We start from the raw sequence: 25604 nt of genomic DNA, 5'->3' as shown, positions 1-25604 counted from the left end.
GTGATAGTTAATATCATTATTATAATGTTTGCATATCGTTATATCGAGTGAATGTATTCATAATGTTTAATTTTTTTAAATATTTTAATCGGTTAATCTTATGATTATTATATCTATTCTAAATTTAAATACAGTAACTTTCTATTTCGAGTCTTGTACTTCCTCCTTGGTCAATGTGATATTTGAATGAGCACTATCGAACAAACTGGAACAAGTGTAACAATTAACTCGGCCTTTAGAGCCAGTTATTACAGGCGTCCTCACCTTGTATTTTCCATTAACAAATAACAAAACTAATCATGTTATTAAATTATAAAAATAACTTCTGTGTTGTTTAAGCATGTGACTACTGAAAAATTTCCTTGCCGTTTATAAATATAGAATTAAGCAACTTACATATAGCATTGGCTCTCAGCCCCTAATACATTTTAATTGAATGTTTTTACATATTTGAATTGTTGTAATTAATTATTTAAGTTAAACTGTTTTTGTGTTCTAATACAGTGAAAAGGTTTATCGATAACTATCGCTAATTTCAATTTCACTTTCAAGAAATGACACTAGAAACATCGACATGGCTAAATCTATGCTTTGTGGAGAAGGTTCTGCGAAAGTCGGAAAATGACGATTCGATTCAGGTAATCGATATAGTTTCGAAACCAGCTACAAGCAAAGGTGACAACTACACTAGCGACATGATTAGGATTATTACCGAATATTCACGCGCCTCTGACATTAAAGAAAAAAAATCCATTATTATCAAACTCTCTCCTGTAGACGGTGTTCGACAGAAAATCGTAAGTTAATTCAATGTGTACAATGTTTTTAATAGGGGAGTAGAAGTTGCTTTAATATGTATAATGTTTTTAATATCAAAAGAGAGAGGATGATAGAGATAGAGAGAGAGAGAGAGAGAGAGAGAGAGAGAGAATTGGCAAATTTTATTATTTTGGAGTACTACTATTTAATTGGAAAATTAAGGACAAGTATTTTTGTATAATCAGTGATTTAAATCAACTTTACATAGTGAACAAAGTGAACGTATACTACTTTGTATTTAAGGAAGACATTCTTCATTTGTTTCAAAGCAAATCTCTAAACTTTATACATAAATTTTATATATAGTTCTTTACGTAGGCCTTTATATTACAAATAATTGCATGGCTGTTAGATTAAAGATTTTACTTATTTATCTTAAATACATTTGTTACAGGTCACACAAATAGGTCTCTTTCACACAGAGATATCGATGATGACCGATACTTTGGATAAAATGAATAATTTGTTGGGGTCGAAATATCGCTTGAGCGCGAAAATTCTCTATGCGCAAAATGAAAATCCAACGCTTCTAGTAATCGAAGATCTCGTATCTCTCGGTTTTCGAATGGTTAATCGTTCATCTGGTCTCGATTTAGATCATTCTCTATTGGCATTTCGGAGACTTGCCAGGTTTCATGCAGCCTCCGTTGTCTTATGCGAAAAGGTAAATCATCACGCGTGACTCACAATCAGTTGCAATGTTTCAATGCAATTATTAAAAAGTTGGATCAATGGAATAAATGCAAGGGCTATGAAAGATGAAATTTACGTATTAACATTACAAATAAAAGACTCTTAATATTAAATATAATTATATATGAAATATATTTTTTCGGCCAACCATCCAATCCGAATAAGAATTTTGTAATACGAAAATTTTTAATTATTATACAGTATTCATTTTGAAACAAATTAAATTTAACAGAAACAAACAGTGCTAAGAAAATAAACAGTGCTAAGAAAAAAAATTTTTTAAAACTTAATTTGGCGTTTTACTCTATTATAAATATTCTTTTGCGCAGTGCGCAATTTGCACACGCTCACCTCAGCAGATCTTATAAAAATTGCTCAAAAATTTTTAAACATGTCCCTTGTAAAATTTTTTCGACATGCGTATTAGACCGGGTTCACACCTTAATGGAAAGCGGAAAAGTGAAAGCCAATCAGAATTCGCGGAAAGACAGAAACAGGCAAGCGAAATGTATCGCCTACTACTACTGCGAGTTCCGATTGGCTTCCGCTTTTTCACTTTCTGCTTTTCCACCAAGGTGTGAACCTGGCCTTAGGTTTTTTTGTTACTTTCTCCAAAGAAGATATGCCTTAAATTCGTGAAGAAAATGTATATTGCTCTATAGATTTCTTATGTGTAGCTTATTGATTACTATATAATAATTTCCTGTTCCCACTACAAACTTTATTATATAACTTTATTAATTAAATGAATAAATACATTAAAACTACTTTAATAACAATATTCTAATATTCAGAACCCGAAGCAAAAAGAGATGTATTCAAAAGGAATGTTTTGTAATCACTCGCTAGAAATGAAATCTGTCTTCATTATGGGTACCAAAGCTTTAGCAGATGAGATTGCAAACTGGCCAGAAGTGAATAAGTAAGATTTGTATTTATGATAATATTTATTACTTTACTTTTTAACTAATGTTTACGATATTCTATGATACATGGCATTAGATAAGTATTTAATATGAAGGGAAAAATCAAATTGCAAATACAAATTCCATTGTTTAATGCAAATATTTATATTGCCTTTACACAAATTTTTTAAATATAATTTTACATTTGGTTGGTTTTTATTGCTAGATACTCGGAAAAAGTTTCTAAACTTTCCGATCACATATATCAAATAGGAATAGATGCACATGTGCTCTGTGAAGACGAATTTAATGTTATTAACCATGGTGATTGTCACATGAATAATATGTTATTCAAATATGACAATAATGGCAAACCTATTGATCAGATTTTTGTAAGTACTATTACATCATAAAAAATCATATACGTTTTCGAAATATGTGTTCAGTACTTTATTATAATCATAACTTTATATTGGGATTAAGATTAAATAAGAACTCTACGTTTAAATAAAATCATGAAACTTTAGTATGTATTTACATATGATAAGACAAGTCCCAAATAACGTGTATATTGCATAAAATATATAAAATACATAAGACATAAGATATCTAAAAGGTGCTCACCTTATGCAATATAAATGTTATTTGTGGTGTTGTTGAAACAGAATTTACTTATAAAATATATCTTTTACATTGAGACAAATCTAAAATTTATTATAAACATAAATTAATATAGCTCATTGTCAATTACTTCAATTGTCTATTATGTTTCTGAATTTTTGTTGTAATTTTCATAGTTAAATGCAATGATATAAATTTGCATAACAATAAATTAAAGGAACCGATATTGTTTCGAAAGACACTGTTACGATACATGTTAGCACAATTTAATTATCTGCAATTTTAGCAACAGCAATTAAAACAAATAGATGGTGACGGTATGAGAAACTTGAAAATGGAATGTGTTGAATAAATGCATTCAGTTTAATGGTGTAAACATATTCATCTGTCGTTGTTATATATCCATATAAGCCAGCATTATCATCGCGACTTCTTAAATATGATATCTCATTCCTCCCCCCTCCTCCCTTCCTCATTTTCTCATTGGCACGCGCGCGCGCGCGCGCGTGTGTGTGTGTTTGTGTGTGTGTGTGTGTGTGTGTGTGTGTGAGTGTGTGGATTGAAGATTTTATCTCCAATACAATTGACTTAAAAAATTGATCGAAAGTATTCATTTAATATTGCAGGTAGACTTTCAAATGTGTATCTATGCATCGGCGGCACTCGATCTTATTTATTTACTCAATTCAAGTATTTTCTTCGATATTACTGAACATAAGACAGATATTTTATTAAACGAATATCTTCATACCTTATCAACGACTATGAAACAATTGAATTGCAAGATGCAGCCGCCCACTATGAAAGAACTGAAGGCTTCCATAAAACGAAAAGTTAGCTATGGAATGGTGATTTCTTTCATCATTTTACCGCTTTTGATATGCTGTAAGTCTGAGGCAAAAGATTTTGATGAAATATTGTGCAATAATACTTTTATAAATCCAGGTTTAAAGAGTGAGAGTTTGAAAGAAATATTGATAAAAAAAACTTCCACTGTATGACGAGTGGGGTTTGCTGGATCTTTAATGTATACTTTAGTGATAGAACATTAAAATAGAAAAAAAATACAGAAGTCTAAGAAAGGATATTAGATGTAAATATAAAAATACATTAAAATTAATAACAGTAGACGAAGAATATTAACATTTTAAAAAAGGATTTTTTTTTAACTGATAAATGTGAAATTGTATATGATGATATTTTTGATCCGAAAAAATAAAAAAAATATATATAAATATTTTTTTTAAGATGATTTCACCTTTGAAACCTCTCGTTAAAGTTTCAAGATAAATCGTGATTTTTAAAAATATTTTATCAACATAATATCAGAGATAACGGTATATATATACGGTATATATATACGGTATATATAAACGGTATATATATACGTAGATATATTTTGTTTTGTTATATCGCTTAATTCAACATACGAGGAGCAAACTTCCAAAATGCATTTTGTACAAAATTTTCGTGGTTAGTCCTTTGTAAATATAAAAAATCCTGCAATTTTGTAGAAATTATGTAATTCCACAAAAATTATAAATTTGCTTTTATAAATAAATGCTTTTAAAAATTATAAATTTGCTTTTATTGTGTAAATGGATTTTATTTTATATTGAAAATTATGTAAATAGCAGGATATAAATTTTGAATATTTTCGATAATTATCCAAATTTTAGTAATATTATGTATTATAACAGAAACATTTCTATAATCTTTCTCATATTGTTGTTAAATGTATAATAATATATAGTACGAAATGTATTGTTATATTATCGTTCTTGTAACTATACATACATATTGTAATTGTACTTCCACAATCTGCTTAGTTACATATCAAGAAATTATTTTTATTTGGAAATTTATAAACGTGTGGACGTTTATATCTATTACAGTGGGCCTTAAAATTATCCAATATAATAGTTGTAATTTTACACAACAATTTTTTACAGTGCATAACGCTAGAGAAGCCTCTAGGCTCCACTATGATTGGCGGTCATCGATTTAAAAAAAAAATAACGAAAAAGTAACGAAAAATTACTTTCTCAAGCAACTATAACTGTAACTAGTTACTTTTAAAAATCGGTAACCAATAACGGTAACTTGTTACTTTTTCGAAAAAGTAACTTTCCATTCTCTGCATTTTAATAATTTGGTTTATTTGGTTAATAATGAATATTTAAGTTTAAAACTTGACAATTACATTCATTAAAGTATTGTTGAATCAATTCTGGATTCAAAATTACAAAATATTTATTACTTAGAACACTATAATAAAAAATTAATAAAAATGTGGAAACAATGCATAATGGCGAATCGAAGAAAAATATGATAATGTGGCCTTCCATAAAAATAGTCTTAAAACGTTAATTTTGTTTAGAAAACATTAGTTTGATTATAAAATTAACAAAAAAGTAGAATATATGCATGTATATCTGTATATCTGTATTGCAGAATACATGCATGTATACAAATGTATATACATACACATGTATACATACAACTTTATGTATATTTGAAAAATAATGATGAACCTTTTGCATAGGGGCAGAATGGACTAAACTGAAAAGTCCTCTATCATTTTGCAATTTTCGTAATAATTAACAAGATATTAATTGCTAAAAATTACCAAAAATTAGTCCTTAATAATTTTTTACTCAAATACTATTAATTTTATAAAAACTTTTATAAAAAAGAGACAACAGTTGTTAATTTTCTTTTGAGCTCTAAAAATTTTTTAATAATTTTTTAAGAATTTTTTAATACTGTATTTTCTTATATTGGTAAAAATTAAAAAATTAAAAAATTGATTTAAAAATTCTGAAAAAATTCGTAGAGTTCTATGAAAAAAAATAAACAATTTTTGATTTTTACAATTCTTTTGTAAAATTGATATTTGAGTAAAATTATTGAAGACCAATTTTCGTCAATTTTTAACAATTAATATCTTGTTAACTATTATGAAAATTGCAAAATGATAGAGCACTTTTTTTTGTCAATTTAAGTACATACTGCCTCTTTGCGAAAGATTTATCATTATTTTCCAAACATTATTTTCCCTGTATATAAACAGCTTTAGGCTCAGTAGCCTATAAAAATCTATAGTAACGTAAATTAAAACGTAGATTAATATTAGAACTATAATTAGTTCAAGGAATAATTATTTTGAAATAAAAATTTCAAAAAAGAAATCATAAGTAATATGCATAAAGGACCACATTAACAAAATGCCTGTGGTTTAAATTTGTATAACTTAACATATATACAATCAAATAAAATGTTAAATAGCAAACAACACGTTCAAATATACTTATATATTTATGTGATAATACACTTAAATTTAAGAAAAAATGAGAAAATAGGTAATTAAATAGGTAATGAAAATATACCTCAGAAATGTTTCAAAATACTTGAAAATAAAAATGCGTTATAATAAAATAAATATATGTTAATACAATAAATGTTATATATGTTTAAAAGGTGTTTTTTTGTTTTAAACATGAGTTTTTTCTAAAGCTATTTAAAACATTAAAAACATGTTTTAAATAAAAAAATTGAATGTTTTGTTTTTTTTAAACACGATTTTTATCAACCCTGTATCTAAATCATATTAGTGTATAATTAAATTTTTAGATATTTGAGAAATATCATAATCCTTATGTAAAAATCTAACGACGGAGGATAGCTGATGTATCCTATCATCAATTTAAATGAGCGAAACACAATCGATTCTTCATGTCGCACATCTATCTCGAGAGTGCCATTGAAATTATCGGATTAATAAACTTTTCACGAATCGACATTTAATGAAAAACTAATTCGAGCTGGTGAGATTATATCTTCGACAAAATGTATGATTCACAATGAGGCATTATTAAGTGCTTCGATTTGTATCGTCGACATTTATCGTGTATCTTGTATCGTATATATACTTGATTATATTTGTCGATTTTAAAGTATTTATAGTTCTTACTCTAAGAAAATTTTCTTAAGAAATGTTTTAAAAAGTTTAGTTCCTGTGATTGATTTATGACATCTTAAAATTGTACTTAATATGATCTTTTAAATATGATCTTAAATATAAGAATTGAATTAAATGCTCGCCGAAGTAGTGATTCCACCAACCAAATTGGAAATCTTAGCATGGATTTTATAAACAAGAAGTATTGTAGTATTGTAAGAAAGATTTTTATTAATAATTAATCCGTGCGCAATTTTATTTATTATCTGCGATGTTTTTTACAAGAGGCTGATAATCCAATTCTGAGAAAAAATGGAAAAGCATCAGGTATTGATGAAACAACTTAGAATAATACTTTTTATCTATATATAAATAATAGCTCATTCTCTCATTTATTCAAACTGTTTTCAGTTCGATAAATTAATATTTAAAAAAAAGAAAATTCATCTAAACTTTATAAATGTTTATTCTTGTTCCTGAGATTTTTTTTGGAAAATATAAATAATTATATTTTATGTTCATTCCCTCCAATTTTTTTATGTAATAGTATTTTTTATACACAGTAAATAACTTTCTCTTATTTTTTCATAAATTTTTATTATTTTTATTTTTTATGCAAATACGTGAAATAAATATTTTTACAACATACACGTCTTTTCTCTCACGTATCTTTTTTGTACTGACTTTTTATTCTCAATTCTGTAAAAATATCATGTAGAATGTATATTCCATGATAAATCGAAAAATAAATGCCGCTAATAATATGTAATTGTAAAATGATTATAAAATTCGATGCGCCTAAGAACCTATTAAACGTTAACTATTTCGAGAATATATTGAATTAAAATCTTATGATTTTGTGCAACAAGATCGATCATCGTAATTATGAAAAACTTTGTTTGTTACACATCAGAACGAAGATAAATATAAATTATTAAAATATTTACACCTCAAATTGAATTAATTTAGTTTTTCACAAATATTATTTATAATATTTATAATATATTATAATAGTTTAATTTTTTTCAAATATCATTAACAATTTTATTCTGATAAAACTGTTGCATTATAGTAAATCATTTTAGCGCAATTGCGAAATTTTTCATCAATTAATACTGCATTTTGGAATTTTATCACAATTTATCTTTTGGTGGAGATAAGGACTAAAGATAATGATGACTTGCACATATATATCGTAATATTGTTTACAGTGCGATTTTTTTACAGCTCAGTGATGTACTTAATTATTTTTTTGCACATCGTATATGTTATTGTCTTATTATTGCTGTTATTGGTTATCATATCTATAGATTAGATCTAATCTAAATGTAGATTTAGCGCTTATTGCTTGATTGAAGAACCAATGCGCATGAGTTGAATGTTGATCTAGTCAAGAATAATCTAAGATATTAAAGATTTCTAATATAGATATTAAGCATGTGAGGAATACATTTAACAATATAGATATAAAATCTGTAAATTTAATCTTGTGTATATCATTTTAAAATAAACTGTCTTACGAAACAGAACAGTAAAATAATTTAAGAGAAATTAACTGAGGACGAAAACGAATAAAACGTCAGGTTAGTACTTTTAATGCTTTTTATCAATACTTTAAGTCTGTTTTTTGTTTTTATTTCTGCATTAAATTGCAGCAATAAAACTTTTTTTACTTTCACGAAATATCTAATAAATAAAGGATAATTGATACACGGGATATGATGATATTCGTATATACACTTAAAATTGCAAAAACATTAAACATAGTAATTATTACTCAGTTTACTATGCATTCAGGGAGACGCTATTCGCGCTATTAGCGCTACAAACTTTTCAAAGCTATAGATAACGCTAAATATAATACGATCATGAGGTCTTTAATGGGTGTTATTTCACAACTGCGCTCTATCAACGCGTTCGAGATAGTGTATTGGAAGCGCTAGCGTTTACAGATCCGTGAACGACTAGCGTAGCTTTGCTAGCGTTTAACATTCGTCAAGAATTAGATTAATGTTTGAGGGGATTCTGTTCTCGAGGTACCAAATTTTTCTCTCTTTAGAATTTCGTAGAATAAACGTACGTACGCAACGTGTGAATTTCAAATTTTATTATAGTGAATGGCAAATCTCAATTTCAATCTCTGCAATTGATGGCTTGCCACTAGACTGGAGTGAACGTAATTCTTGCTTGTGTATCATCTTTAACTTTTCAAAGTTTCTACAGAGTTCAACTTGTGTATTTTCATTACAAATGTGAAAGTCAGAGATATCTTGTTACTGATGATTTTTAATTCCCGTGTATGGAAAAAAGTTACTATTACGATATAGTGCGGCAGGGTATTTCGCTGCAGATGCTTAAGATCCTTAGATATAGACTCTTCTCAAATTGACGACGGATGCTCAAGGATTCTTTCTTTTATTTGATTAATTTAACTATTAATTTTTTGTAACTATTAATTTTTTCTAGTTTACGTTGTTCATTTTGACCTAGCGACAAGCCATCATAGAAATTGCAATTGAGATTACGTTCTATTATTCACTATGAAAAAATGAAAAATTTACGTTACATATACTTTATAAAATTCTAAAAATTTAACTTACAAAGAAAAAATCGGTGATTAAAAATACTCCCTACATTAATCTCGTCGAATATTAAATCTCTCTGGTTAAATGCTACCAACGCTACGCTAGAATCGTTCATGGAGTTTTCTAACGCGCTATGACTCCACGAACAGTGTTGATAGCATTTGCGTCTAAAGCGTGAATAGTGTCTCTCCAAACGCATCCTATATCACATATTATCACATAAATTCAATTATTTCTTTAGAAAACTTTATGAGTAATAATTTACATGAGTAATAATTTAACATATTTGAAGACATAAATATACATATATATTCATTTCTTCAAATATATTTTTTATTTAAGCTTAAGTACAATTCAAATATATAAATATTTTCTTATATTATAAATAATCAAATAACATTATATAACTAATATGTATCTATGCATGTTTATATATCTCATATTATCCACATAATATCTGAAATATATTAATAAAATTATATTATGCATATTTTTTAAATTTTATTATTTTCTTTAATTATATGCGTTATATTTTGAAATCTAGATTTGTAATGTTGACTCTACAATCTGTCTGTCGGAAGTCTAATGGCGAATTCGATTGCAAGAACTAATGCATTAATATAAATTAAAGCTTTTGTACACTGATTTCGTTTGAGTATAAAAGTAAAATGCATATATTTCGAATTATAAAATACATATTTTACCTAATAGTACAAACAAAATGTATTGAGTATTTAATCACTTTCTATGTTTATACATAAACATATTTTTACGTTATTTTGTGTATGACAATTTTAATGTGCACCAGTGCGTACTGAGTGCGTTCAATCGAATGCATTATCTTAATTAGTGAAGTTCGTCAATTTCATCAATAAGACTTAGGACTACTGACTACCGATTTATTACGAGATCAGCATGATAACTGATTTCAATAACTGTAACAAGTGTAACAACTAATCCGGCACTTAAAGTTGGTTATTACAGATATCTTATATTTCATCTTATATTTTCATCATCTTATATTTTCTATTAAAAACAAAGTTAATTATGCTATTAAATTATAAAAATAATTTCTGTGTTCTTTAAGCAAGTGACTACTGAAAAATTTCTTTGCGGTTTATAAATATAAAATTTAACAACTTATATCCGATATTCTCAGCTCTCAATCTCTAATACATTAATTGAATGTTTTTACATATTGGAACTTAATTATTTAAGTTAAATTGTTTTTGTGTTCTGTAATACAGGGAAGGACATGATTTTTTGAATATCTCTAATTCCAATTCTACTTTCAGAAATGACGCTAGAAACATCATGGTTAGATCTAGGCTTTGTGGAGAAGATCCTGCGAAAGTCGGAAAATGACGATTCGATTAAAGTGATGAATATAGTTTCGAAATTGGCAACAAATAAGGGTGACAACTACACTAGCGACATAATTAGAATTACTGCCGAATATTCACGTGATTCTAAGATTAAAGAAAAAAATCCATTATTGTCAAACTCTCTCCTGCAGACGGTGTTCGACAGAAGATCGTAAGTTAATTTAATGTATACAATGTTTTTAATAGAGGAGGAGGAGTTGCTTTAATATATATAATATTTCTAATATCAAAAGAGAGAGGATAATTGATAGAGAGAGAGAGAGAGAGAGAGAGAGAGAGAGAGAACAGTATTTATAAAGTAAATTTTAAATCTAAATATAATTCATAGATTTATTACCTATATATTTTCTAAAATTAAAATAAAAAATTATATGACATCCACTGATAGTATTTGATATTTGAAAGAATACTATCCGTTCAGAATTTTTTCGTTTTTTTTTTAATTAACATTTATTAAAATAATTATGTAATTTTCGAGGAACATGGCATAATTTTCTTAAATATAGACTTTTATAAAAATCCATAAATATGAGTGTCTTTCTCACATTCTGATTTAGATCATTAAAATAAAAAGAGAATTAATTCTCTAAATGATGCATGTAAATAATTAATTATTTGCCTTGAGGTTGTTCTGCTCGGTGTCTTGTAGGCTTCTTTCTTTTCTCTAATTTCTCTACTGCTTCTCATTTTCTTATGACATCTATACAAATTTACAAAAACATTGTTAATTACGTGCTTGCATTAATTACCAAAATACGATAATAGCTAAACCGTTGGTACAACGATCATGTTAATCACATGCAACATGTATTTTATATTATCTTGCGATAGAAGAATAACACGAAAGAAACACGAAAGAAATACGATTACATAAAGTGATACGTTCAACGCACGCAATGTCTCGCAAATTAGCAGATGGACGTCAAGCGGTTTTAATCACTAATGTATAAATGAATGCTACGCAAAATGGAAAATATGAAATACAAGCGGAATCGTTTTTGATTTACTTTTGTATTTACTTGCGATATAAATAAATTGAAAAATTTAGAAATAACTTCTCTCTGATATTATGCGAGAAAATCGAGTTGGTTTAAAGTGTAGTGACTGTTCAAAAATATAATTGAAATTTGTTATTGTCTGCATATAACCATTGTGTTCAAAATCGAATCTATATTGCAAATCTTGTAAAATTACACTACTTTTTGTATTTAAGGAAGACATTCTTTATTTGTTTCAAAACAAATCTCGAAACTTTGTACTATATAAATTTTATACATAGTATATAGTTTTTTACGTAGGCCTTTATATTACAAATAATTGCATGCCCGTTAGATTAAAGGTTCTACTATTTATCTTAAATAAATTTGTCACAGGTCACACAAGAAGGTCTCTTTCACACCGAGATATCGATGATGTCCGATACTTTGAATAAAATGAATAAGTTGTTGGAGTCAAAACACCGCTTGAGCGCGAAAATTCTCTATGCGCAAAATGAAAATCCAACGCTTCTAGTGATCGAAGACCTCGCATCTCTTGGTTTTCGAATGGCTGATCGTTCATCTGGTCTTGATTTAGATCATTCCATACTGGCATTTCGCGGAATTGCTAGATTTCATGCAGCCTCCGTTGTCTTATGCGAGAAGGTAAATCACCACGTATGACTCACAATCAATTTCAACATCTCAATGCAGTTAAAAATTCGGATCAATGGAACGAGTATAAGGGCCATTGAAAGATGAAATTTACACATTAATATGTTAAATATAAAAAACTCTTAATATTAAATATAATTTTATAATTATATATGAAATATATTTTCCCGGGCAACCATCCAATCCGAATAAGAATTTCAAATTTTGTAATACGAATATTTTTATTATTGTACAGTATTCATTTCGAAACAAATTAAATTTAACAGAAACAAACACTCATAAATGGTGCTAGAAAAAAAACTTTTAAAACTTAATTTGGCATACTCTTTTATAAATATACTTTTGCACAGTGTACTTGCACATGCTCATCTCAACAGACCTAATAAAAAATTTGCTTAAAGATTTGTAAATACCCTTGTATTATAAAATTTTTTCGACATGCGTACTAGACTCTCTCGTAACTTTCTCCAAAAAAAGATATTCCTGAAATTCCTTAAATTGAAGACATACATATTACTATGTGTAGATTTCTTGTATAGCTTATTGATCTATATAATCTGAATTTCCTGTCCCTACTGCAAATCTAATTATTTAACTCTATAATTCAATGTATAAAAAAAACATTAAAACATATTTTAATAAAAATATTCTAATACTCAGAATCCGAAGCAAAAAGAGATATATTCAAAAGGAAAATTTGATCATCACTCACCAGAAATAGAAACTTTCCTCGTTATGAGTACAAAAGCTTTAGCAGATGAGATTGCGAACTGGCCAGAAGCAAAAAAGTTTTGTATTTATGACAATATTTATTACTTTATTTTTTAATGTTTATGATATTCTATTATATATGGCATTAGATAAGTATTTAATATGAAGAGAAAAATCATATTAAGAAGAAAATTGCAAATATAAATACAAATTGCATTGTTTAGTGCAAATTTATATTACCTTCACTTAAGTATTTTAAATATAATTTTACATTTGGTTGATTTTTATTGCTAGATACTCAGAAAAAGTTTCTAAACTTTCCGATCACATGTACCATATAGGAGTAGATACACATATGCTCTCTGAAGACGAATTTAATGTTATTAACCATGGTGATTGTCAAGTGAATAATATGTTATTCAAATATGACTATAATGGGAAACCTACTGATCAAATTTTTGTAAGTACTATTACGTTATAAAAAATCATGTACTTCCTCCAAATATGTGCTCATTATTTTATTATAATCATGACTTTATATTGGGACTAAGATTAAATAAGAACTCTAAGTTTAAAATAAAATCATTCATGAAACTTTTAGTATATATTTACATGTGATAAGACGAGTCCCAGATAACATGCATGTTGCATAAAATATCTTTTAGACATAAGACATCTAAAAGGTGCTCATACAATAAATGTTATTTGCGGAAACAGCGAATTTACTTTGAAAATATATTTTTTATATCGAGACAAATATAAATTTTATTATAAACATAAATTAACATAGCTCATTGTCAATTACTTTATTCCAATTTTTATTATCTACATTTCTGAATTTTTATTGTATTTTTCATAGTTAAATGCAATGATATAAATTTGTATAACAATAAATTAAATGAACCAATACTGTTTCCAAAAATACTATTACGGTACATATTAGTACAATTTAATTATCTGCAATTTTAGCTGCAGCAATCAAAACAAAGACGATAACGGTATAAGAAATTTGGAAATGAAATATGTTTTGAATAATGCATTGTATTCAGTATAATCATATAGGCATATTCATGCCAATGTTATCCATTTCTGAGCTATCAACGTTGTCATGGCGACTTCCTAAATATAATGCTTCACATTTTTTTCCTTTATGCGTGTGCGCGTGCGTGTGCATGTGTGTGTTGCACAGATTTTATTTCCAATACGATTGACTTAAAAAATTTATAGATCGAAAATATTTATTTAATATTGCAGGTAGACTTTCAAATGTGTGCCTATGCATCGGCGGCACTCGATCTTATCTATTTATTTAATTCAAGTATTTCCTTTGATGTTATTGAACATAAGACAGATATTTTATTAAATGAATATCTTGACACCTTGTCAATGACTATGAAACAACTGAATTGCAAGACGCAGCCGCCCACTATGAAAGAACTGAAGGCTTCCATAAAACAAAAAGCTAGCTATGGAATGTTGACATCTTTCACCGTTTTACCATTCTTGTTGTGCTGTAAGTCTGAGGCAAAAGATTTGGATGAAATATTGGGCACTGATATTTATACGAATCCAGGTTTAAAGAATGAGAATTATAAAAAAATATTAATAAAAAGATTGTCACTATACGACGAGTGGGGTTTGCTGGATCTTTAATATATATTCTTTATATTTAGTGATAGAATGTTAAAGTAGAAAAAAATAGAAGTTTAAGAAATCAGGACATTTAATGTAAATAAATACATTAAAATTAATAATAAGGATGTTTTAATTTGTTGTTAATAAAGGTTGACATCTATTTTAAAAAAATTTTTTTTTAACAAATAAACGTAGAATTAAGTGATGACATATTTTTGATGCGAAAAAGCAATTATATTTTTATGACGATTTTATTCTTGATTCATTAAAGTTTTAAAATAATCGTGATTTTTAAAATATTTTATCAATTTGTCATAGATAACGATGTACATACATATTTTATTTTGTTATGTAGATATTGTCTAATTCAACATATGTTAATAAAGAAAATGACATTATCAAAACAGAGATATATAAAATATTATCCTATACCAAAAATTGTGATGTAAATTAATTGTGATTCGAACTGAAATATTTAAATTGTATTAACATAGAATGCGAGAAATAAGAAAAATTGAAAAAAGTTACAAAGTAATAAGTAATCAAATAATCGGAGTCTATGATGTACGTAAATTTGAAACTTTATTGTAATTTTTTGCTAAATCTAAAATTGCAAATTATTGGTCAATAATTTAATAAAAGAATATCGTAAATTTACAACTGGTCCTTTATTATTGGCTATATATATTATATGATAGTTTTCTAATTGGTAAAAATTATATTATTTGGATAATAAAATCGTATTATATCACCGAAAAAATTGTATTCTTGAAAGATGTTATATTTCTTAATATTTCCTCTCTTAACAGATATAAAAATATTTCCTCTTAAATTAATAATATATTTTTTATTTATGAAGGCATCGTCGCGACTTCATGCGGTTTTTGATGATATCCCCCTTAAAACCATCTACAATTTTTGTCTGAAACATTTTTCTCTAAAATATATTGTTCAAAAGATATTTGAAATCATCGTTTAAAATAGGACATCCTGTTCTTATATTAAGAATATAATTTAGATAATTTTTCTCTTAAATTAAGAGAATCGTTTTGGCGCTTATTTTAGAAGAAAACTATACGTAAGTCGGATATTCTTCAGAATACAATTTTTTCAGTGATATCTTGCAAGGAAATGTATCCTTCTCTGATTTTGAATTTTGAATATGTTTTATAAATAATTTTATAAATAAAAAAATCGTTTTTTATTTTAACAAAACTGTCGTGTTATATATGATGAATCATCTTAGTGTAATTACAATTTTCTATTAGCTTATAGCCATTATTCTGGAATGGTTTTATAATTTGTCGAGAATAAAAGGGGAAAGATAGAAACTAATCATAGATAATGGTGACTTCCGGATGTCGTAACTCGATAACATTTATTGTGATTTTTTTAACGGTGCAACGACGTCAATTTATTTTCTATTGCACCGCAAAACATCGCTTGTCTTATTGTCTTATCTTGCTCTATTATAGATTATTATTTATTGTTTAGTAAATATTAATTAAGTTAACAATCCGTTTACATCAAATTTCGATAAAAATATTGTACTTAATCAATGCGTTTTTGCGCAAAAATAAAGTTTTGACAAGAAAAAACATGTCGCTCTAATCTGAAAATCGAGATAATAATCATTAAAGTTGATGACTATTCAAGTTGGATAATTAACAAGCTATAAAATACAACAATGCGAACATACTTTGCAGTTTCCACATGCGCATGCGTTTTGTATGTTTCTCTCCGTGTTTTTTTATCTGCTTTAAGAACACAAATTCTCTGCGTTAGAAATAAATTCTCCGCCATAAAAACAAAAATTATATGAAAAAATAATTTGCGTTTTTAAAACATAGAATTTGTTTTTAAAGCTAAGAATTTGTGCAATAAAAGCAGAAAATATTTATTTTTAGGAATTAATGCTAGACAAATGATCATAGTGCATACTCGTGACGCAATATTACGTGGCTATGACAGATTTTTTAACCTGAAGAGTTGTCATAAGTAGCTTTAACGATTCATAAGACAGGTCGACGCTTTTTCTTGTCAAACCTTTATTTTTATAGCAAAAACACATCGATTGAATATTTTTATCGAAATTTAAGTAACTGAGTATTCTTAACATTTATCGATACAAAGTCTGTGAATGATATGAGTGAATATACTGACTGATACCGACATATTATATAGTTATAAAGCTTGTAAATTCTGTTCTACGTTATCATTTCAAAGTTGGCATTACGAAACAGCATAGTGATATGAGAGAAATAAACGACTGGAGTCGATAACGAATAATTTTAGGTTAGTCACTTTAGGATATTGCTTATTATCAGTATCTACTTTAAATCTGTTTTTTATACCTGCATTAGAACAAATTAGAAAATTTTTCTCGCTTTCACAAAATAGCAAATATATATATACGTATATATATATATATTTATTTATTTATTTATTTATTTCATTTAAATTTTAAAAGTGTAGTTTATCCACAAGGAACAGTTTTTGTTTTTTTTTTGTTCTTTTGATATTGATATTCGGTCGGGGTTTATTGAGAAAAATTTTAAATAAAGTCCTAAATATCATAGTGAATTCTTTGATATACATCGAAATATCATAGTGAATTCTTTAATATACATTGCATTTCGAAAATATGAAATCTTGAGAAAAAAAAAGTTTAAATTGCAAACATTACATAATTCGCGAACGTTACGAACGAATTGTAGTACTTATTGCACACTGGACGCTATGAGCAATAAACGACGAACAATACTTATCTAATGAAAATTCTGCTATTCATCGTCACGTGTAAAAAGGCGGAGCTTTCAAAGGCGGATATTGCTCGTCGCTTATCACGTCCAGTATATAGAAGGCATAACATGCAATAAACATTAATTAAAAGTAACATAACATCAATAAAATGGTTATAATTTTATAATTTCACAATTAACAATGTAAGTGTTACGTAACGTATGTTATATTGTGTTATATTGTATTTAAATTGTAAAATTATAATATTGAAATTGTTATTTTTAGTTTGTGTTTATCGAAAAGTTTTTATTTAGAAAATTTATTTAGAATAATTTTACTTAGGATAGCATTTTTATAGACAACTTTAGAGTTATATAAATAATTTTTTATAAATAATTTTTTGTTTAAATAATCTTACATTAAAAAAAAATTAAATATCTAATACAAAGTTCGAGTACAACTATTCTTGTGTATCTCTTAAATAAAAAAAACACTAAAATTTAAACACTGAGCAAAAGTTTAATTGTTAATTAAATTAAGTGCGTTTATTATAATTGGTAGTGATTATCCAGTTTAAATATTTATATATTTAAAATGGATATGTGGCATGTCATCAAAATCTTATAATTTAGAACATGTTATTCGTTTGAATTAACAAATATTGGTTTAACAGTCCATGCTCATTGCATATACATTGAATTGTAATATCTTTTTTTTAAATAGCTTTTTTCTCAGAGGGAGAGTTTAAATATAATATAACTTTTTTAATTTTTCAAATATAATTTAAGGATTTTATATATTTTAAAATTTGTATATTTGTATATTTAAAAATATTTAATAAATATTAATTCATATTTGAAAAATTAAATTAAGAAATATTTAAAAAATGATAAGAAGCTTTATACTCGGAACAAATACACCCACAAAGTAGTTTATTCAAAAAATAATAGTGACAAAGATTGAATGGTAATTTCAATTAACTTTATACATTGAATACAATAAAATATAACTATAACTAATAAAATAAGAAAACCCATATAAAACTCTTGAATGTAGACAAGAAATACAGTAATACTACAAAATTTGATATATTCATCTATAGCTCAAGAGCCGAAAGATCAGAAGAGTGAAGGAAGCAGAAGAAGAAAAAGAAAACGTGAATTTTATCTTTAATAAGTTCTGCAAAGAATTGTTTTCCTAACATGGCGAGAAGGACATGAGAAAATTCTCCATTTCCAATTCCATTTTCAGAAATGGCCGTAGAAACACCAACATGGCTAAATCTATGCTGGAGAAGATTCTGCGAAAGTCAGAAAACGACAATTCGATTCAGGTGATCGATATATTTTCGAAATCAGCCACGATGAAGGGTAACAATAATACTAGCGATATGATTAGGATTACTGTCGAATTTTCGCGCGGTTCTAAGATTAAAGAGAAAAAATCAATTATTATTAAACTTTCGCGTGAAGGAGTTCAACAAAAAATGGTAAGATAATTTAATATACAATATTTCTAATAAAGAAAAGAGGAGAAGTTAATTTAATATATTCAATATTTCTATCAAAAGAAAAAAGAGGATAGAGAAAAAGAGAGAAAAAGAGAGGAGGAAGGGAGAGAGAGAGAGAGAGAGAGAGAGAGAGAAGAAAATTGTGACTAAATTTTATTTTGCAATACATTTCTTTTCAATAGAAAGATTATTATTCAATAGAAGGATAATTATTTTTGAGTAATGAGTGTTTAAAATAAAATTTTTATAAGTTACATATAAGAAATCGAATATATATGCATTACTTTGTATTTAAAGAAAATATTCTTCATTTTTTCAAATCTTGAAATATTCTACTATAAAAATTTTATGTAGATCTTACATAAGCCATTATAACACAAATAATCACATGCTTATTAGATTAAAGGATTCCTCTTATTCATCTTAAATAAATTTGGTGCAGGACACACAAGTAGGTCTCTTTCACATCGAGATGTTGATGATGTCAGATACTTTGGATAAAATGAATAAATTGTTAGGATCAAAGCACCGCTTGAGCGGGAAGATTCTCTATGCGCAAAATGAAAATCCAGTACTTCTGGTGATCGAAGACCTCGCATCTCTCGGTTTTCGAATGGCCGATCACATGTATGGTCTTGATTTAGATCATTCCATACTGGCACTTCGCGGAATTGCTAGATTTCATGCTGCCTCCGTAGCCCTTTGTGAGAAGGTAAATCATCACGTATGACTCACAGTCAGTCATAACAGTTATTCTTGTCACAATTAAGAAGTCGGATCAATGGCACGAACCATTCAAAGTTCAAATTTTTGTGTTGATATTAAACATAAAAGACTCTTAATATCAAATATAAAAATTTTATCAATTTCAACACTTTGGTTGCATTTTATGAACATTGCATTGCGAAAAATTTGTAGAGTTATAGAATCACATGCATCACAATTATAATCCTATAGAGAAGTAATTTATAATTGTAATAAACACAAGAGTCCCATTTTTAATACTGTATTAAACTTAAAATGCGCTGTTTATCATATAAGATTTTTTATTTACAAGAAAGACTTCGCTGCATTCATTTAGCAATAATGTCGTTCGCGGGTAAAAAGTTTTGCTAAGAGTGTGTCGTAAATACATTTTTAATGTGTTTGACTTCTGAAAGTCGTTCGAAAGATATCTCAAAAAAAACATTTTTAAGAGTCGCTGTAGTGAATAAGGCATAATTATGCAAAGAAAATTTCATAATTCCTATAATGTATTTTTATTTAGCAGTCTCTTAAAATTAAATACTTTTTAATACAAATTTTAAATATTTTTACAGAGGATGCAATTTTTCAATTTGTGTTTCTGATGTTACTCGGAATATTATAGTTTTGAAATATTATAGTACTGAAAGATTTTAGTATCTCTGGGAAATAAATAAAAAAAAACTATTATATTTGATCCGATTAATAATTTCAAATTTTGTAATATGGATTCTTTTAATTAATATATAATATTATATTCAATTCAAAACAAATTAAATTTGACATAAATGAATATCCATAAATAGTCAGAAATGAAACATTTATTTTTAAAACTTTGGCGTACTCTCTTATTAATGCATCTTTGCGCATTGCAATGTACTATTTACCACATCTGCTCAGAGGATCTAATAAAACTCTTCTTAAAACTATTTTTTGGTAAAATTTTAAAGATGTTTAGGCTGACTCGTATCTTTCTCCGAAAAAAGATGTGCTCTAAGTGTACAAAGAAATTATATTGTATATAAAATTACTATGGAGATTTCTTGTATAGCTTGATCTCTGTATGATATTCCAAATTTCCTATCCGTATTACAACAAATCTAATTATTAGAAATGCACCGGATATGCGGAAAGTGTTGCTGGATATCTAATTTCTGAAAATATATCGTGTCAAAATTTTATATTAAAATAAGGTGAATAATAAATACCTGAAAACTTTTATTATTACGGATACATTTTTTAATTTTTTATCTGGTAAATGTCCGGAATTTGGAGCCGAATACTGGATATTTGTCATATATCCGGTACTATTTTTCTAAAAACTATATTACTGATCAAAAGAAGTATTCATACTATTATATACATACACGTCATTTCAATATAAAGTTTCTGCCGGATATATTGCTACAAATATCCGACAATTCTTCACGGACGCAATCTTATTAATTATATTATTCCAAAATAAATGGATAAATTCATCAAAATGTTCTCTAATAAAATATTTTAATATTCAGGAACCAAAGCAAAAAGAGATGTGTTCGAAAGGAATATTTAATGATCAGCTTCCAGCAGAAATGAGAGATGTTTTGATTAAGAGTACTAAAAATTTAGCAGATGAGGTTGTCAACTGGCTAGAAGTGAAAAAGTTAGATTTACATAAATAACAATAGTTTTTGCTTTATTTTTTAATATTTAAGATATTTTATTATATATGACATAAGATAATAATAATTTAATATGAAGAGACAGAATATGTTAAGGAGAAAATTCTAATATAAGTGGATACAAATTATAATTTAGAGCAAATATTCGCATTATTTTTACATGTTTTCATATGATTTTACATTAATTAATAAAGTTTAATTTTTATTGCTAGATATTCGGAAAAAATTGCTAAACTCGCCGATCACATACATCAAATAGGATTAAATGCAACCAAGCTTTGTGAAGATGAATTTAACGTTATTAATCATGGTGATTGTCATGCAAACAATTTGTTATTTAAATATGACAACAATGGCAAACCCATTGATCAGATTTTTGTAAGTATTATACCAAGTCACATAAAAAATCTTACTGTACTTCTTCTGAACATGGATGTTCATTGATTTATTATAGTCATGACTTTATTTTATGACTAAGAACTAAGATTAAATAAAATATTCATGAAATTTTTAGTACATTATACTTTTGTGTGATACGACTTTATATTACTGAAAAGATAAGTATAAAAGACTTAGACAAATATGAATTTTATTATAAACATAATTCAACGTAGCTTAGTCACTTTATTCCAATTATCTATAATTTTGAATTGTTATTGTAATTTTTATAATTAAGTGCAACGATATAAATTTGCATAATGATAAATTAAATTAATAAATAAAGAAACGAAATGCACTATTATGGTAAATGTTAGCACAATTTAATCATCCACAATTTCAGCTTGAGCAATCAAGATAAACAGACAGTGATAATATATGAGATACTTGAAAATAGAATGTATAAATGTACCTAATTGCAGGTATATTCATTTGCCGATGTCATCTATGTAACTATTAACTTTGTCGTCACGACTTCCTGAACATGATGTTTCACTTCTTTCCTGATGCACGGATTTTATCACAATTGTCGTAGACATAAATGAGTGACAACCAAAAAACTTTACTTTATTGCAGGTAGATTTTCAAATATGCGTCTACGCATCGCCACTTGATCTTCTCTACTTTTTCAATTCAAGTCTTTCTTTTGATATCATTGAAAATAAAAGCGATATTCTATTAAATGAATACCTTGACACCTTGTCAACAACTATGAAGCAATTAAACTGCAAGACGCAACCGCCCACTATGAAGGATCTGAAGGATATTCTAAAACGAAGAGCTAGCTATGGAATGATAATATTCTTTACCATTTTACCGTTTATGCTGTGCTGTAGGATTGAGGCGAATGATATGGATGAATTATTGAGCACAGGTATAAATTCAGGTTTCAAGAGCGAGAGTTATAAAAAATTAATGATAAAAAGACTGCCACTATATGACGAATGGGATTTACTGGATCTCTAATCTCTGGATCTCTTTACTTCATATTTAATGGTAGAAAAATCAAAATGGAAAATAAATATAAATGTGGAAAATAAATAAAAATATTAAAAATAAATAGTTACAACTAGAGCTGCCATTCGTTCGGATTTCCGCGGAATTATCCTATAAAGTCATTTAGGAGCGTCCGTGCAGAATTTTTTTAAGTAATCTCAAATTTTTATAATTTTTTATTGGCTATATCTATTCGCGTTGTAATCCTGTAAAATCCTTAAAAATTTTTGTATTGAAAATGAAATAAATTTATATTCGGGTATGAAAGGAAAGAAAACGAAGATGCTGAGTGCAAAAAGTGCAAGTAACACAAATTTGACCTATTGCATTTGTATTATTTAATAACAGTTGCAAGTGTTATTGTAACTGATCTTCTACTTGCGACCGCCCTGGGCCCATCGATGCATATTGATAATTTAAGTTTATAATTTGTTTTTTTATTGTTCATTACTGTGATGTAATAATTTACTATATAGTTGTTTGACTATATTACATATATATATGTATTATCTATATATTAATATTGTTATGTATTATACATTATATATTAACTCTTATTTGTTATATATTAATATTATTATATGTATATTATATCGATTATATTCACTTTAATATTGTGATTTAATAAATACAAAATTAATAAATAATTACTTTATAATTGTTCAAAATTTTCATTATTTATGTTTTATGTGCAAATAAATATTTTAACAACATGTATATCTTTTTCTCTTATGTACCTTTTTTTTACTGGTAAACTCTATATTCTCAAAAATATCACGTAGCATATTCAGATTTCCACCTGAGTGCTCTCCGGATGTTATATCATCGTTATTGTTTACCGAATGTTAAGTAAGAATGACATGATATTCGAGGAGCACCGAGGTAGAAATCAGAACACGTATAATACGTAAATCTCAGAACGTATAATACGTAAATTAAAAGACAAGCTTCTAGTAAATATTTAATTGTATAATGAATAAAAAATTGGATGCGTGTAAAAATTATCTTTTAACATGTCAATTATTTCAAGCATATATTTAATTAGAATCTTATATGATTTTGTTACAGTATTGATCATCGTAACTGCGTGGCTGAAAAATTTCATTCATTGTACTTCGGACTGATTATGAAATTATTAAAATATTTACACCTCAAATACACCTCAAATTGAATTTGTTTAATTTTTTACAAATATCATTTAGAATTGGTATTATTTAGTTTTTTTTTATAAATAGAAATTTTATTCTGACAAAACTATTGCGTTAAAGCGAATCATCATACTGTAATTGCGAAATTTTTTGTCAGTTCACTCTGCTATAATAAAATTTTTTCACAATTTCTCTATCGATAAAGACTAAACAGAGGTAATGATATGAATGTCGTAAATGTTTACTGTGTGATTTTTTATGATGTTAATTATTTTTTGAACAAAAAAATCGCACAGGGTGCTTGTCTTATCATCATTTTTTCATTTCCGTTAGCGTTTATTATCTGATCGAAAGATAAATCTGCATGTGTATAATATTTACCAAGCTTCTACAGTTATCTAAAACTTTGTAGATACAAAGCCTATGATGAATGAATACATGAATATACCGATGTAGATATAAAGCCTGTTATTTCTATTCTGTACGTATTCATATCATTTTGTGGCTGACTTACGGCACAGTGAAATATAAGCTTTTAAAAAAATATAGGATTGAATTCAAAGACGAATAATTTCAGGTTAGTCACTTTAGCGTATTATATATTGTTTATTACCAATACTTTATATGTCTGTTTTTTCTTCATTAGAGCTAGACTACAGAATTTTTTTTCGAACTTTCGTGAAATATCAAATATATATCTATTTCACTTTAACAAAAATCAGTTTTACATAAATCATAGGAACATTTTTAAATAATTTTATAGGAAAGCTTCATGATAAGTAGTCGAAAATTTTTTCATAAATTTTTTTTTAGACATGTGAGAAATCCCCAAAGTTAAAAGAAAATGTTTCATCTTTTTAAGCTTGTAGTTTTTTAAATGTAAAAATTGCCAAACTCACAGAAACTAAAAAAAATATAGTAATCTTTCGAAAGTAGAAATTTCAAGCTTTAAAATACTTTTTTTAAATTTTGTTCATTTTTGACAAAGATATTGTATATATAATTTTTAAAAATACGATAAATTTTTTCCCCAACCGAATATATTGTTTTAACTTGTCAATGCAGTAAAAAGTGTTGTGTTATTTTAAACTTAACAAGAAATATAATACTATATATCTTATATAAGAGAAATCCAAAAATTTAAACATTCAAATTATTTATACTTTGAGAAAAAAGTTGTTAACTTATGAATACGGAAGTTGGAAGAAAAAAAAACGTGATAAATTTCGTCGCGAATGAAATGGTAAAAATTGTATTTGCATTTTGTAACACAACAAGGAAGAACAATAATTTGTCGAGAAAATTCTTCAATTCTAATTCCACTTTTAGAAATGGCTCTAGAAACATCGACATGGTTAAACAAATGCTTCATAGAGAAGATTCTGCGAAAGTCGG

The 25604-nt window shown here is 26.9% G+C and overlaps 3 protein-coding genes across 3 annotated transcripts; all 3 read left to right on the top strand.

Moving 5' to 3' along the window:
- The first annotated feature begins 554 nt into the window (after positions 1-554).
- Positions 555-4039, top strand: LOC105627117. The gene is made up of 5 exons (XM_012208397.1): positions 555-797; positions 1214-1483; positions 2307-2434; positions 2644-2809; positions 3665-4039. The coding sequence occupies exons 1-5, from the start codon at positions 555-557 to the stop codon at positions 4037-4039; spliced, it is 1182 nt and encodes a 393-aa protein (XP_012063787.1).
- A 6842-nt stretch (positions 4040-10881) lies between these two features.
- LOC105627116 lies at positions 10882-14985 on the top strand. The gene is given in 6 exon segments (XM_012208396.1): positions 10882-11068; positions 11071-11120; positions 12343-12612; positions 13282-13409; positions 13627-13792; positions 14587-14985. Coding segments are annotated over 6 exon segments (1200 nt in total).
- A 3997-nt stretch (positions 14986-18982) lies between these two features.
- On the top strand, positions 18983-23031 carry LOC105627114. Its single transcript, XM_012208395.1, has 5 exons — positions 18983-19198; positions 19662-19931; positions 21478-21608; positions 21840-22005; positions 22642-23031. The coding sequence occupies exons 1-5, from the start codon at positions 18983-18985 to the stop codon at positions 23029-23031; spliced, it is 1173 nt and encodes a 390-aa protein (XP_012063785.1).
- Positions 23032-25604: the final 2573 nt, after the last annotated feature.

The sequence above is a fragment of the Atta cephalotes genome (genome assembly GCF_000143395.1).
Source record: "Atta cephalotes unplaced genomic scaffold scaffold00008, whole genome shotgun sequence".
NCBI lineage: Eukaryota > Metazoa > Arthropoda > Insecta > Hymenoptera > Formicidae > Atta > Atta cephalotes.
This window is presented reverse-complemented; position numbering and strand designations above follow the sequence as displayed.

Coding starts and splice junctions, on each gene's coding strand:
- LOC105627117 (XM_012208397.1), top strand. CDS start 555: ATGACACTAGAAACATCGACATGGCTAAATCTATGCTTTGTGGAGAAG. Junction 798..1,213: donor ACGGTGTTCGACAGAAAATC/GTAAGTTAATTC, acceptor CATTTGTTACAG/GTCACACAAATAGGTCTCTT. Junction 1,484..2,306: donor CCGTTGTCTTATGCGAAAAG/GTAAATCATCAC, acceptor TCTAATATTCAG/AACCCGAAGCAAAAAGAGAT.
- LOC105627114 (XM_012208395.1), top strand. CDS start 18,983: ATGGCTAAATCTATGCTGGAGAAGATTCTGCGAAAGTCAGAAAACGAC. Junction 19,199..19,661: donor AAGGAGTTCAACAAAAAATG/GTAAGATAATTT, acceptor AATTTGGTGCAG/GACACACAAGTAGGTCTCTT. Junction 21,609..21,839: donor AACTGGCTAGAAGTGAAAAA/GTTAGATTTACA, acceptor TTTTATTGCTAG/ATATTCGGAAAAAATTGCTA.